General features: G+C 47.4%; 1 protein-coding gene and 1 non-coding gene across 4 annotated transcripts; one reads left to right on the top strand and one right to left on the bottom strand.

Moving 5' to 3' along the window:
* Positions 1-4,197: 4,197 nt before the first annotated feature.
* Positions 4,198-10,452, bottom strand: LOC144480784 (uncharacterized). Of its 3 annotated transcripts, XM_078200379.1 has the most exons (3): positions 10,359-10,432; positions 6,131-6,260; positions 4,200-6,050 (listed from the first exon to the last, which is right to left on the bottom strand). In XM_078200379.1, exon 3 carries the CDS (start codon positions 5,941-5,943, stop codon positions 4,906-4,908), a length of 1,038 nt encoding a protein of 345 aa, XP_078056505.1. In that variant the 5' UTR covers positions 5,944-6,050; positions 6,131-6,260; positions 10,359-10,432; the 3' UTR covers positions 4,200-4,905. The 3 variants fall into 3 exon arrangements, with proteins under 3 accessions (XP_078056504.1, XP_078056505.1, XP_078056506.1); XM_078200378.1 differs by lacking the exon at positions 6,131-6,260 and having other exon boundaries at positions 4,198-6,050; positions 10,359-10,452; XM_078200380.1 differs by lacking the exon at positions 6,131-6,260 and having other exon boundaries at positions 4,776-6,050; positions 10,420-10,452.
* Positions 10,453-14,254: 3,802 nt separating this feature from the next.
* On the top strand, positions 14,255-14,336 carry trnal-aag (transfer RNA leucine (anticodon AAG)). The gene has a single exon. It is a non-coding gene; the product is annotated as a tRNA-Leu (tRNA).
* Positions 14,337-16,162: the final 1,826 nt, after the last annotated feature.

Here is a 16,162-nt window from a genome sequence, read left to right on the forward strand (position 1 = left end):
ACAACGCTGGCATCTCCACACCATGGCTTCCAATACATTTACATCTTTCTTTATGTACGGAGACCAATACTGTACACAGCACTCCAGATATGGTCTCACCAATTCCCTGTACAACTGCAACATAATCTCTCTACTTTTGTAATCATTTCTACCCACAATGAACAATAACACTCTATTAGCTTTCCTAATTACTTGCTGTACCTGTATACTAGTGGCACAGTGGTTAACACTGCTGCCTCACTGTGCTCGGGATCGTGGTTCAATTCCCAGTTTGGGCCACTGTCTGTGCGGAGTCTGCACATTCTCCCCGTGTCTGAGTAGGTTTCCTCCGGGTGCTCTGGTTTCCTCCCACAGTCCAAAAGACGTGCTGGTTAGGTGAATTTGCCTTGCTAAATTTTCCCTCAGTGTACCCAGACAGGCGTTGGATTGTAATTTCATTGCAGTGTTAATGTAAGCCCTACTTGTGACTAATAAATAAACTTTACTTTACCTTTAGCCCCTTGGGGTCCAAGGTGACCAAAAGGTTGCTGACACTTTAATCCAGCCTGTGAAGCAAGTGTGTTCTTTTAGCGTGGTTGGGTACCTGTGAGATTATTTAGAAGCTTGAATGCACGTGGAGATCTGGGCCAGGCGAATACAGAAAGAAGTTGAAATCCTGGAGGTGGATCCTTGGTGAAGGCATCCAAGAGAAAGAATGGTATGGGAGAAGGTTCCAAAGTGTGTTCTTCTAGAGCGTAAGATTGGAAATGCTCATGTGAGAGACAGAGTTTCAGTGAGATGAGGTGACTCACAGAATGACAACCATCTGGGGGAATTGAGAAATCCAGAGAAGTTGTATTTGGTGACATATTGGTTTCAGAGTGTGGGGAGTCTGACCACATTTCACCTGTTGGTTTGCATGGACTGTGAACTTACTGAGAATATTTGAGTGTAAGATAAAGTTTGTAACTTGTGTGCTGATAGAAATCTGTTTATATCTGTCAAGGTATTGCTGGGGTGAAGAAGAGTTCATTCTAATTGATCTTTTTTTATTTAATAAAAGTTTATCAATAGTATCGTCTCTGGCTGTTCATCCAGGTATCCAAACAAAAAAAAAGTGAGGATCTATCAAGCCAGCTTCCATCCTGGAATCTGACGTGTCCAGTAGTAACACCAGCTGATATAATATGGTACTTTCACCTCAATGATGCAGTTCAGCTCTTTTGTTCATGTTTGAACCAAGGCTGTAATGAGGTCAGGAACTCAGTGACCCTTGTAGAACCCAAACTGAGCATCAGTGAGCATGTTCGTCCGAAGCAAGTGCTACTTGACAGCAGATAACCCCTTCTATCACTTTACTGATGATCAAGTGAGGTCGAATGGACCAGGAATTGGCCGGGTTGGATTTGTCCTGCTTTTTGTGTACAGGGCGTACCTGAGCAAGTTTCCTAACTGTTGGGAAATCAGTAATTTACAAACATTCAGGATAACTTCCTGCTTTGTACTTCCGGCTGGAGGTCTGTGACCAGTGGTGTTCCGCAGGGCTCTGTACTGGGACCTCTGCTATTTGTGACATATATAAATGATTTGGAAGAAGGTGTAACTGGTGTAATCAGCAAGTTTGCGGATGACACGAAGATAGCTGGACTTGCGGATAGCAATGAACATTGTCGGACAATACAGCAGGATATAGATAGGCTGGAAAATTGGGCGGAGAGGTGGCAGATGGAATTTAATCCAGATAAATGCGAAGTGATGCATTTTGGAAGAACTAATGTAGGGGGGGAGTTATACAATAAATGGCAGAGCCATCAAGAGTATAGAAACACAGAGGGACCAAGGTGTGCAAGTCCACAAATCCTTGAAGGTGGCAGCACAGGTGGAGAAGGTGGTGAAGAAGGTATATGGTATGTTTGCCTTTATAGGACGGGGTATAGAGTATAAAAGCTGGAGTCTGATGTTGCAGCTGTATAGAACGCTGGTTAGGCCACATTTGGAGTACTGCGTCCAGTTCTGGTCACCGCACTACCAGAAGGATGTGGAGGCTTTAGAGAGAGAGCAGAGGTTTACCAAGATGTTGCCTGGCATGGAGGGTCTTAGCTATGAGGAGAGATTGGGTAAACTGGGCTTGTTCTCCCTGGAAAGACGGAGAATGAGGGGAGATCTAATAGAGGTGTACAAGATTATGAAGGGTATAGATAGGGTGAACATTGGGAAGCTTCTTCCCAGGTCGGAGGTGACGATCACGAGGGGTCAAGGGCTCAAGGTGAGAGAGGCGAGGTATAACTCAGCTATCAGAGGGAAGTTTTTTTACACAGAGGGTGGTGGGGGCCTGGAATGCGCTGCCAAGTAGGGTGGTGGAGGCAGACACACTGACATCGTTTAAGACTTACCTGGATAGTCACATGAGCAGTCTGGGAATGGAGGGATACAAACGAATGGTCTAGTTGGACCAACGAGCGGCACAGGCATGGAGGGCCGAAGGGCCTGTTTCCTGTGCTGTACTGTTCTTTATATCGCCATTCATAAACTGAGGACCTCATTAGCTTTAAAAAACACAGCTTTGTCAACTTGCCTTGTCACAATCAATGAATTCTGTCAGAGTTGGTGCAGACTCGATGGGCCAAACAGCCTCCTTTCGCACTGTAGGGACTCTATTAAAGGGAGAACTGGACATTGTCAGTGTACATGTGAAAACTAACATGGTGCTTTTGGATGATGTCATATAGTGGCAGCATGTCGATGAGAAATAGGAGGGGTCATAGATAGATCATAGAAATCATAGAAGAAATCATAGAAACCCTACAGTACAGAAAGAGGCCATTCGGCCCATCGAGTCTGCACCGACCACAATCCCACCCAGGCCCTACCCCCATATCCCTACATATTTTACCCACTAATCCCTCTAACCTACACATCTCAGGACACTAAGGGGCAACTTTAGCATGGCCAATCAACCTAACCCGCACATCTTTGGACTGTGGGAGGAAACCGGAGCACCCAGAGGAAACCCACGCAGACACGAGGAGAATGTGCAAACTCCACACAGACAGTGACCCGAGCCGGGAATCGAACCCAGGTCCCAGGAGCTGTGAAGCAGCAGTGCTAACCACTGTGCTACCGTGCGGATCATTGGGGGACACCCAGTTCTGAGACTTTGGAGACAAAAGTGAGATGAGATGGAGCAGTTGTTGGCGAGAATGACGTGGTCACAGATTGATTTTTGAGGCTGGCTGATGACGGTGAATTTGAAGGCGAGAGGGACAGGACCAAAAGAGATAGAGAACTGTGAACAATATCAGCTGACACGGGGAAGGTGGGTGCTCAGTGGGAAGAAAGTCAATACAACAGAAGACAGGTCTCATGGACAATATGTGCTCTGAGAGGGCATAAGTGAGATATAGGATAGAAACCGGAGAAACGTGGGGCTCGGACTTGGATGGGGGACTTTAGAGACAGTCTGGCTTTGTGGGCCAGTGGAAGGGAGGGAAACTGTGGAGTACTGTGAGCAATTTTGGGCCCCACACCTCAGGAAGGACATACTGGCACTGGAGCGGGTCCAGCGGAGATTCACACGGATGATCCCGGGAATGGTAGGCCTGACATACGATGAACGTCTGAGGATCGTGGGATTATATTCATTGGAGTTTAGGAGGTTGAGGGGAGATCTAATAGAAACTTACAAGATAATGAACGGCGTAGATAGGATGGACGTAGGGAAGTTGTTTCCATTAGCAGGGGAGACTAGGACGCGGGGGCACAGCCTTAGAATAAAAGGGAGTCACTTTAGAACAGAGATGAGGAGAAATTTCTTCAGCCAGAGAGTGGTGGGTCTGTGGAATTCATTGCCACAGAGGGCTGTGGAGGCCGAGACGTTGAGCGTCTTCAAGACAGAAATTGATAAATTCTTGATTTCTCGAGGAATTAAGGGCTATGGGGAGAGAGCGGGTAAATGGAGTTGAAATCAACCATGATTGAATGGTGGAGTGGACTCGATGGGCCGAATGGCCTTACTTCCGCTCCTATGTCTTATGGTCTTATGGAAACAGCAGAGGCAGCTGATCAAATTGTCTCAATCTTAGTGACAAAGAATCTCCATGAGCTCCTCACACTTGTTACTGGAGTTGAGGATGGAAGGAGACAGGGGAGAGGGAGAGCCTTTCAAAAGGAATTAACATGAGTTAAAGAAATTAAAAAGACTTTCCACACTGCGTGCTTCAGACAAAGCTGATTTATTTTCCTTTGATCAACAATATTAACAACTGTAACAGGTCTGGGGTTTATTCACATCGTGTGGAGATGCCGGCGTTGGACTGGGGTGAACACAGTAAGAAGTCTAACAACACCAGGTTAAAGTCCAACAGGTTTATTTGGTAGCAAAAGCCACACAAGCTTTCGGAGCTGCAAGCCCCTTCTTCAGGTGAGTGGGAATTCTGTTCACAAACAGAGCTTATAAAGACACAGACTCAATTTACATGAATAATGGTTGGAATGCGAATATTCATGTAAATTGAGTTTGTGTCTATATATGCTCTGTTTGTGAACAGAATTCCCACTCACCTGAAGAAGGGGCTTGGGGCTCCGAAAGCTTGTGTGGCTTTTGCTACCAAATAAACCTGTTGGACTTTAACCTGGTGTTGTTAAACTTCTTACTGTGTTATTACTGGCTGGCTGTAGGGATTCGCATTCTAATCAGTATTCTGCAACTTGATTTTGTGTCTCTGTGCCCTGTTTGAGAGCAGATTTCCACTCCATCTGACGAAGGAGCAGCGCTCCGAAAGCTTATGGTATTTGCTACCAAATAAACCTGTTGGACTTTAACCTGGTGTTGTGAGACTTCTTACTTTATTCACATCAACAGAAACAGACTCCAATGAAGATGGTTTAGTCGTGGATGAGATTAACAGGAAAGTCCAATCAATGCAGTTAATTGTGAACTCGTTGGTGTTTCAGCAAGTGAGATTTCTGAATGAATCCCTTCCCACACTTGGAGCAGGTGAACGGTCTCTCCCCGGTGTGAGTGCGCTGGTGGACAGTGAGATGTGACGATCGCCTGAACCCAGTCCCACAGTCAGAGCACCGGAATGGTCTCTCGTCGGTGTGAAGATGTTGATGGGACACCAGTTCCCCAGAACTTTTATAGCACTTCCCACAGTCTGGACATTTGAAAGATCTGTCTTTAGTGTGAACCCGCTGATGTCTCAGTTGAGTGGATGACTGCATAAAGCCCTTCCCACACTCAGAGCAGGTGAATGGCCTCTCCCCAGTGTGAATGCGCTGATGTACAGTGAGTTGAGAAGATTGCCTGAACCCAGTCCCACAGTGAGAGCACCGGAACGGTCTCTCGTCAGTGTGAACCCGTTGATGGGACAAAAGTTCCCAGGAACTTTTATAGCACTTCCCACATTCCAGGCATTTATAAGGTCTTTCGTCGGTGTGGACGCGTTGATGGAACATCAGCTCCCCAGAACTTTTAAAGCACTTCCCGCAGTCCAGACATTTAAAAGGTCTTTTGTCAGTGTGAACTCGCTGGTGCCTCAGCAAGGTGGATAAATGGGTGAATCCTCTCCCACACTCAGAGCAGGTGAATGGTCTCTCCCCAGTGTGAACTCGCTGATGTTTCAGCCGGTTGGATGAATCAGTGAATCTTTTCCCGCACACGGAGCAGGTGAACAGCTTCTCTCCAGCGTGAACCCGCTGGTGCGTCAGCAAGTTTGACGACCGAGAGAAGCCCTTCCCACACACACAGCAGATGAATGGCCTCTCCCCAGTGTGAATGCGTCGGTGAGTTTCCAGCTCAGACGGGTAACCAAATGCCTCCTCACAGTCCCCACATTTCCACGGTTTCTCACCAGTGTGAACACGCTTGTGTCTCGACAGGCCAGAAGATTGGCTGAAGCCCCCTCCACACACAGAACACGTGTACAATTTCTCCCCAGTACGAACAGTGATTTTTCCTTCCATGTTCTAAGCCTGATGATATTCAGTTGCAATAACTTGGGCAACTTTTCAGATCCGGATGTGATGTTTGGTTTCCGTTTTCCTAATGCAAAACCACTCGATCTAAGACCCTGTTAATTTAAAACAGGAAAAGTGAGAGAGAACCCACAAAGCACAAAAGCAGGTTGTGAATTTGAATAAATCTGGTAACCTTTGGGGCCTGCAACGAGGAAAAGGTGACCGTGGAAACTGCTGGATTGTTAAAAACCCAACTGGTTCACTGATAACCTTCAGGGAAGGGAAGCTGACCTCCATCTGGGCCCTACACAGGACTATGACCTCTATGAGGGGAGAAGAGTGAGAGAGGATTGGTTAACAAATGCGAGGTTATTCACTTTGGAAGAAATAATAGCAAACTGGATTATTATCTAAATGGAAAGAAATTACAACATGTTGCTGTGCAGAGGGACCTGGGGGTCCTTGTGCATGAGACGCAAAAACCCAGTCTGCAGGTGCAACAGGTGATCAAGAAGGCAAATGGGATGTTGGCCTATATCGCGAGGGGGATAGAATATAAAAGCAGAGATGTCTTGCTGCATCTGTACAGGGCATTGGTGAGGCCGCAGCTGGAATACTGTGTGCAGTATTGGTCCCCTTATTTGCGGAAGGATATATTGGCCTTGGAGGGAGTACAGAGAAGGTTCACCAGGTTGATACCAGAGATGAGGGGTGTTGATTATGAGGAGAGACTGAGCAGATTGGGTTTGTATTTGTTGGAATTTAGAAGGCTGAGGGGGGAATCTTATAGAGACCTATAAGATAATGAAGGGGCTGGATAGGGTAGAGATGGAGAGATTCTTTCCACTTAGAAAGGAAACTAGAACTAGAGGGCACAGCCTCAAAATAAAGGGGGGTCAGTTTAGGACAGAGTTGAGGAGGAACTTCTTCTCTCAGAGGCTGGTGAATCTCTGGAATTCTCTGCCCACTGAAGTGGTGGAGGCTACCTCGTTGAATATGTTTAAATCACGGATAGATGGATTCCTGATCGGTAAGGGAATTAGGGGTTATGGGGATCAAGCGGGTAAGTGGAACTGATCCACTTCAGATCAGCCATGATCTTATTGAATGGCGGGGCAGGCTCGAGGGGCTCGATGGCCTACTCCTGCTCCTATTTCTTATGTTCTAAGCAGAAGCAGAGAAAGAGAGGGATTTTCTATTTGTACAAATCAAACAGGAGATTTTAACAGAATCTCCCAAAACCCTCAACCATCATCTCCTCAAAGTAGCAAGGTAGCAGGTGTATGTGAACACCATCACCTCCAGGTTTTCCTCCAAGGCACACACAGTTCTGACAGTAAGTAATGAGTAATTTCCTCCACTGCAACATTGGGAAGACTGATGCCACTGCCTTCAGCCCCAGCTACAAACTCCACTCCCGAACCACTGACTCCATCCCTCTCCCTGAAGACCGTTTGAGTCTCAAACAGATTGTTCAAACCATTGGTGTGATATTTGACCCCAAGACAAGCTCCCAACCACATTTTTGCATCATCTTCAAGACTAGATTCCACCTCAGTAACATTTCCTGACTCCACCCCAGACTCAACTCATCTGCTGCTGAAACACTGATCCATTCCTTTGCTACCTCTGAGATATCTACACTTGTCTAATTCTGACTTCCTGAGTATTCCTGATTTTATTTACTCCATGTTGTGTGGCCTCGCCTGATGCTGCCAAGACCACAAGCTCTAGAATTTCCTCCCTCGCCCTCTCTATCTTACATTCCTCCATTAAGACACTCCTTAAAACTGACCTCTGCTTCTGGTACCCCGTGAGTTTACAAAAGCAATCACTATCAGTCCCAGATAAAAATTCAGAAGGGCAAGGTTCTCATAGAATCATAGAAACCCTACAGTGCAGAAGGAGGCCATTCGGCCCATCGAGTCTGCACCGACCACAATCCCACCCAGGCCCTACCCCCACATATTTTACCCACTAACCTACGCATCCCAGGACTCTAAGGGGCAATTTTTTTTTTTTTAACCTGGCCAATCAACCTAACCCGCACATCTTTGGACTGTGGGAGGAAACCGGAGCACCCGGAGGAAACCCACGCAGACACGAGGAGAATGTGCAAACTCCACACAGACAGTGACCCAAGCCGGGAATCGAACCCAGGTCCCTGGAGCTGTGAAGCAGCAGTGCTAACCACTGTGCTACCGTGCCGCCCTTGGTTCTCTCTTGGTTTGAGTTTTCTCTGTTAAATCTTCCTCATCGAGCCCGTTATAAAAGGAGTTTCCAAAATTCATCTCTGACAGTCCAGGATAGAAATTCACAACATCCTTGAGGTGACCACTGACCAGAAACTCAACTGGACTCACCACATAAAGTGGAGATGCCGGCGTTGGACTGGGGTAAACACAGTAATCATAGAAATCATAGAAACCCTACAGTGCAGAAGGAGGCCATTTGGCCCATCGAGTCTGCACCGACCACAATCCCACCCAGGCCCTACCCCCACATATTTACCCGCTAATCCCTCTAACCTACACATCCCAGGACTCTAAGGGGCAATTCTTAACCTGGCCAATCAACCTAACCCGCACATCTTTGGACTGTGGGAGGAAACCGGAGCACCCGGAGGAAACCCACGCAGACATGAGGAGAATGTGCAAACTCTACACAGATAGTGACCCGAGCCGGGAATCGAACCCGGGACCCTGGAGCTGTGAAGCAGCAGTGCTAACCACTGTGCTACCGTGCCGCCCATTCTCTCCTCCTGCTGCCTGGTTCAGGATGTCCACGCTAACCTCCTGTTGCACTTTGCTCTTGTCATTGTCAGCAGCCCCTCAATTTGAGTATGATGTCTATTATCATAGAATCCCTACAGTGCAGATCCATCAAGTCTGCACTGACTCTCTGACAGAGTATCTTATCCAGTCCCTCTTGCCCACCCTAACCACAAACATAGCTCATCCCCCTTACCTACAAACCTTCAGACACTAAGGGGCAATCTATTATGGTGAATCCACCCAACCTGCACATCATTGGAGTGTGGGAGGAAACCCACACAGACACGAGGGGGTGATCTTGTAGAGGTCTATTAAATAACGAGGGGCATAGATCAGTCAATATCTTTTCCCAAAGGTAGAGAGTCTAAAACATAGAAACCCTACAGTGCAGAAGGAGGCCATTTGGCCCATCGAGTCTGCACCGACCACAATCCCACCCAGGCCCTACCCCCATATCCCTACATATTTACCCGCGAACCCCCCTAACCTACACATCTCAGGGGCATCTAAGGGGCAATTTTTAGCATGGCCAATCAACCTAACCTGCACATCTTTGGACTGTGGGAGGAAACCGGAGCACCCGGAGGAAACCCACACAGACACGGGGAGAATGTGCAAACTCCACACAGACAGTGACCCAAGCCGGGAATCGAACCCAGGTCGCTGGAGCTGTGAAGCAGTAGTGCTGACCACTGTGCTACCGTGCCGCCCACTACATATGTTTTGATTTGAAGGCATAGATTTAAGGAGCGAGGGGAGAAATACAAAAGGGTCCAGAGGGGCATTTTTTTTCACACAGAGGGTGGTGCGTGTCTGGAACAAGCTGCCAGAGGTAGTAGTAGAGGCAGGTACAATTTTGACTTTAAAAAAGCGTTTAGACAGTTATATGGGTAAGATGGGTAAAGAGGGATATGGGCCAAATGCGGGCAATTGGGACCAGCTTAGTGGTTTAAAAAAGGGACAGCATGGACAAGTTAGGCTGAAGGGCCTGGTTCCATGCTGTAAACCTCGATGACTCTATCACAAGGATAAGGTGTAAACTCCACACAGTCACCTAAGAATGGAATTGAACCTCGGCACTGTGAGGCAGCAGTGCTAACCACTGTGCTACCCATTCTAAATTGCCCCTTAGTGTTCAAAGATGTGCAAGTTTAGGGGATTGGCGGTGTCTCTGCATGGGGTTACGGGGTTATTTGCTACCAAATAAACCTGTTGGACTTTAACCTGGTGTTGTGAGACTTCTTACTGGGGTTACGGGGACAGAGTAGGAGTAAGATGCTCTGTCGGAGAGTCGTTGTGGAGTCAATGGGCCAAATGGACTTCTTCTGCTCTGTAGGAATTCTATGATTCTCGGACGTCCCATTGGGCCTGAGAGGGTTGATGCAGTTTGATGGACAAGTTGTCTCCATTCTGAACAATGGGGAACAAGCTCCTCCCACTCATTGACAACATTGCCCCCTACAAAGATGGCTTCCACGCATGCGCCCTGATTCACATTGCCCCAATAGAGATAGCGGCCGTTAACGCGGCCCAATCTCAGGGATCTTTGGCCCTGCTCGCTACAAATGGGGGAAGTTTTTGGGAGAGTTTGCAGGTGACGCAGCCTGTTCACGAAACCTTCCCGTCCACACTCCGGTTCCATCGTACCCTCCGATCCGCGATTTTCCGCTTACGGATCCGAGAAAAAAATTCCACCGGCCGCCATTACCCTCTCTGCGCATGCCCCTCATTCACTCCCATTGGCTGGAGGACCAGCCGCTTTCCCGCTCGGTCCTCCAGCCCCGCCCCTCATTCACTCCCATTGGCTGGAGGACCAGCCGCTTTCCCGCTCGGTCCTCCAGCCCCGCCCCTCATTCACTCCCATTGGCTGGAGGGGGACCAGCCGCTCACGCTCGGTCCTCCAGCCCCGCCCCCTCTTCCCCATTTCATAGAATCATAGAAACCCTACAGGGCAGAAGGAGGCCATTCGGCCCATCGAGTCTGCACCGACCACAATCCCACCCAGGCCCTACCCCCACATATTTTACCCACTAATCCCTCTAACCTACGCATCTCAGGACACTAAGGGACAATTTTTAACCTGGCCAATCAACCTAACCCGCACATCTTTGGACTGTGGGAGGAAACCGGAGCACCCGGAGGAAACCCACGCAGACACGAGGAGAATGTGCAAACTCCACACAGACAGTGACCCCGAGCCGGGAATCGAACCCGGGACCCTGGAGCTGTGAAGCAGCAGTGCTAACCACTGTGCTACCGTGCCGCCCTTGTACCGGAGCTGCCGTCAATCAGTCCCCAGGCATTGTGATGTGGAGCATGCGCAGTGTCATTGCTGTCCTTGGTGCTGGTTTGTCCCGGGGAAGCGGAGTCAGCGTTAGGCGGTGGCTGGGAGGATTTGGAAACACTTTGTGGATCCGCAAACCCTTCAGAATCATTGTCAGCTCCCTGGTTTGCAGCTGCGGGGCTTCTCCCTCCCTCCCTCCCGGGAACAGGCCAAGGTTAACGGCCCCATCCTGGCTCAGCCACTGGAGGATGGTTCACATCAGAGGATGGGGGAGGGGGACAATAAATAAGAGGTTCCACTTTGGCCTCAAATCAATGAGGACTCTGATCTCTGGGAAGGAAGGAAACCCTGGGAGGTGGGCGGGGAGGATTCACAAACACCCTCTGCAACATCCTCAATAAGGAGTGCACATATTACAGAGAAGGAGGTGCTGGAAGTCTTAAAGCGCATCAAGGTAGATAAATCCCCGGGACCTGATGAAGTGTATCCCAGGACGTGGGAGGCGAGGGAGGAAATTGCGGGTCCCCTAGCAGAGGTATTTGAATCATCGATAGTCACGGGTGAGGTGCCTGAAGATTGGAGAGTGGCAAATGTTGTGCCTTTGTTTAAAAAGGGCTGCCAGGAAAAGCCTGGGAACTACAGGCCAGTGAGCCTCACATCTGTAGTGGGTAAGTTGTTGGAAGGTATTTTGAGAGACAGGATCTACAGGCATTTAGAGACGCAAGGGCTGATTAGGGACAGTCAGCATAGCTTTGTGAGTGGAAAATCATGTCTCACAAATTTGATTGAGTTTTTTGAAGGGGTAACCAAGAAGGTAGATGAGGGCAGTGCAGTTGATGTTGTCTACATGGACTTTAGCAAGGCTTTTGACAAGGGAATCGAATGGTAGGTTGTTGTATAAGATTAAATCTCACAAGATCTAACATGAGGTAGCTAAATGGATCCAAAATTGGTTTGATGACAGAAGCATGGAAACAGGCCATTCAGCCCAACTTGTCCATGCTGCTCTTTTTTTTAAACCCCTAAGCTAATCCCAATTGCCTGCATTTGGCCCATATCCCTCTATACCCATTTTACCCATGTAACTGTCCAAACGCGTTTTAAAAAACAAAATTGTACCCGCCTCTACTACTACTTCTGGCAGCTTGTTCCAGACACTCACCACCCTCTGTGTGAAACAATTGCCCCTCTGGACACTTTTGTATTTCTCCCCTCTCACCTTAAACCAATGCCCTCCAGTTTTAGACTCCCCCTACCTTTGGGAAAAGATATTGACTATCTAGATGATCTATGCCCCTCTATTTTATAGACCTAATAAGATCACCGCTCAACCTTCTACGCTCCAGAGAAAAATGTCCCAGTCTATCCAGCCTCTCCTTATAACTCAAACCATCAAGTCCCAGTAGGATCCTAGTAAATCTTTTCTGCACTCTTTCTAGTTTAATAATATCCTTTCTATAAGGGGGTGGCCAGAACTGTACACAGTATTCCAAGTGTGGTTATACCAATGTATCTTTGGACTGTGGGATTCAAACCTGGATCTCTTGAAAATTGTCCAGACGTTAAAAAATGTACTTTTTTGTAATTTCTCTTTGAATATTTCTCTTCACCAGAGATTAAAATATTGACAACAGATAACGGTTGTTTGCTTGACCATCAATCATTATCCTGTAACGTGATGAGTCTTTTTGCTTTCTAATTGGCCTAGAAAGGCAACTGGAATGGATGTGTTCACTGATTAGTGGCTGGAGGATGGGGGCAACGTAAAAGATGTGATAAAACCTCCAGGAATACATTGAATCACAGTTGGCAATTATAGAGGAGAGAATGGTGCGAATTTCTATCCTGGACAGACAATGCTGGGTTCTGTAAATTTGAGGATGCTGGAAGTGGAGAATTGATAGACGGGAAACACAAATCAAACATCATATTGTGATCTGACGGAGTCACTTGATACATCAGGACCTGAATGTGGAAGGTAACAGATTTGTTGATTCTGTCTGTGAGAGCAGATTTCAGGTCTCAGTGTGACTGGAAAAGCCCTGAGATTCACAAACCCTGGTTAGACCACACCTGGAGAACTGTGCTTAGTCCTGGGCAACAAACCTTAGGAAGGACAGAATGGCCTTGGAGGGAGTGTAGCACAGATTTACTTGAGTGATATTTGAACTCCCCGTGTTAAATTACAAGGTGAGATTACAGGAGGTCATTATAGCACAGAGGAGGCCATTTGGCCCATTGAGTCCATGCCATCTGTCTAGAGCAATCCAGTCCCATTCCCCTGCTTTATCCTCATATCTTTGCAGCTTTATTTTCCTCTAATGTCTATTCAATTTCCTTTTGAAATTATTCATCATGTCCATTTCCACCCCAATCATAGGCAGCAAGTTTTGGGTCATTAGCACTCATTGTGTAAAAACATTCTTCCTCACATCTCCTGTACTAAAGAACAAAACAAAGAACAAAGAAAATTACAGCACAGGAACAGGCCCTTCGGCCCTCCAAGCCTGCACCGACCATGCCGCCCAACTGAACTAAAACCCCCTACCCTTCCGGGGACCATATCCCTGTATTCCCATCCTATTCATGTATTTGTCAAGACACCCTTTAAAAGTCACTATCATATCTGCTTCCACTACCTCCCCCCGGCAGTGAGTTCCAGGCACCCACCACCCTCTGTGTAAAAAAACTTGCCTCGTACATCTCCTTTAAACCTTGCCCCTCGCATCTTAAACGTATGCCCCCTTGTAATTGACTCCTCCACCCTGGGAAAAAGCTTCTGACTCCACTCTGTCCATGTCCCCTCATAATCTTGTAGACTTCTATCAGGTCTCCCCTCAACCTCTATCGTTCCAGTGAGAACGAACCAAAGTTTCTCCAACCTCTCCTCATAGCTAATGCCCTCCTTCCCAGGCAACATCCTGATAAATCTTTTCTGTACCCTCTCCAAAGCCTCCACATCCTTCTGGTAGTGTGGCGACCAGAATTGAACACTATATTCCAAGTGCGGCCAAGTTCGATATAGCTGCAACATGACTTGCCAATTTTTGAACTCAACGCCCCGGCCGATGAAGGCAAGCATGCCGTATGCCTTCTTGATGACCTGTGTTGCCACTTTCAGTAACCTATGTACCTGTACACCCAGATCCCTTGCCTACCTTAAGAGTTCTGTCATTTACTATATAGAAGCATTTGAGTTGATGTAACATCGAGATGCGAATGTTGAGCAATTAACTTAAATTTTGCAGACTTCACACATGGTAGCGTGGCCGAGCGGTCTAAGGCGCTGGATTAAGGCTCCAGTCTCTACGGAGGCGTGGGTTCGAATCCCACCGCTGCCAACATGGATTTGAGATTTGGCTTAACAGCTCAGTTTGAATGCAGGAGTGTGTGCTGTGTCGTTTGGGGTGGCACGGTAGCACAGTGGTTAGCACTGCTGCTTCACAGCTCCAGGGTCCCGGGTTCGATTCCCGGCTCGGGTCACTGTCTGTGTGGAGTTTGCACATTCTCCTCGTGTCCGCGTGGGTTTCCTCCGGGTGCTCCGGTTTCCTCCCACAGTCCAAAGATGTGCGGGTTAGGTTGATTGGCCATGCTAAAATTGCCCCTTAGTGTCCTGGGATGCGTAGATTAGAGGGATTAGTGGGTAAAATATGTAGGGATATTGGGGTAGGGCCTGGGTGGGATTGTGGTCGGTGCAGACTCGATGGGCCGAATGGCCTCTTTCTGTACTGTAGGGTTTCTATGATTTCTATGATTTAATGAGAAAGATCCAACAGTGTTTTGGCCCGGTTTCGAACCAAGCACCTTTCAGGTGTGAGGCGAAAGTGATAACCACTACACTACAGAAACAGCTGACTATTTACATACAAAATAGGGGCAGCTGTCGGCCACTCGGCAACACCCCGCCATTCAGTAAGATTGTGGCTGATCTAATTTTAATCTCAACTTCACGTTCCTGCCTATTCCCGATAACCTTCCACCTCCTTGCTCATCAAGAATCTATCCAGCTCTGCCGGAAGATATCCAAGGACTCTGCCTCAACCACCTTTGCAGGAAGAGTGTTCCAAAATCCAAATGCGAGGTGATGCATTTTGGTAGATTGAACCAGGGCAGGACTTACTCAGTTAATGGTAGGGCGTTGGGGAGAGCTACAGAACAAAGAGATCTAGGGGTACATGTTCATAGCTCCTTGAAAGTGGAGTCACAAGTGGACAGAGTGGTGAAGAAGGCATGCGGCATGCTTGGTTTCATCGGTCAGAACATTGAATACAGGAGTTGGGACGTCTTGTTGAAGTTGTACAAGACATTGGTAAGGCCACACTTGGAATACTGTGTGCAATTCTGGTCACCCTATTATAGAAAGGATATTATTAAACTAGAAAGAGTGCGGAAAAGATTTACTAGGATGCTACCGGGACTTGATGGATTGAGTTATAAGGAGAGGCTGAATAGACTGGGACTTTTTTCTCTGGAGCGTAGGAGGCTGAGGGGTGACCTTAGAGGTCTAAAATAATGAGGGGCATAGACAAGTTAGATAGTCAATATCTTTTCCCAAAGGTAGGGGAGTCTAAAACTAGAGGGCATAGGTTTAAGGTGAGAGGGGAGAGATACAAAAGTGTCCAGAGGGACAATTATTTCACACAGAGGGTGGTGAGTGTCTGGAACAAGCTGCCAGAGGTAGTAGAGGGGGCTACAATTTTATCTTTTAAAAAGCATTGAGATAGTTACATGGACACAATGGGTATAGAGGGATATGGGCCAAATGCGGGCAATTGGGATTAGCTTAGGGGTTTTTAAAAAAAAGGGCGGCATGGACAAATTGGGCCGAAGGGCCTGTTTCCATGCTGTAAACCTCTATGACTCTATGTCTCTCAATCCTTTGAGAGAAAAAAAATCCTCATCACTACCGAGTTTAAAATTCTCCCACAAGAGGAATTGTCCTTTCCACATCCACCCTGTCAAGTCCCCTCAGGATCTGATATGGTTCAATCAAGGTTTTACCCAAAACCTTAAATCTGTGTCTCCCGAGTCCTTGTATGATCAGTAAATGGAAACAAATTTTTTATATCCATCTCATCGAAACTGTCAGAATCTTGTGTACCTGAATCAAATCTCCCCTCAACCTCCTTTGCTGGAACCATTCTGGTAAATCTCTGCACCTTCTCTA

The sequence above is a fragment of the Mustelus asterias genome, chromosome 30 (assembly GCF_964213995.1).
Source record: "Mustelus asterias chromosome 30, sMusAst1.hap1.1, whole genome shotgun sequence".
NCBI classification, from domain to species: Eukaryota; Metazoa; Chordata; class Chondrichthyes; order Carcharhiniformes; family Triakidae; genus Mustelus; species Mustelus asterias.

Coding starts and splice junctions, on each gene's coding strand:
- LOC144480784 (XM_078200378.1), bottom strand. CDS start 5,943: ATGGAAGGAAAAATCACTGTTCGTACTGGGGAGAAATTGTACACGTGT.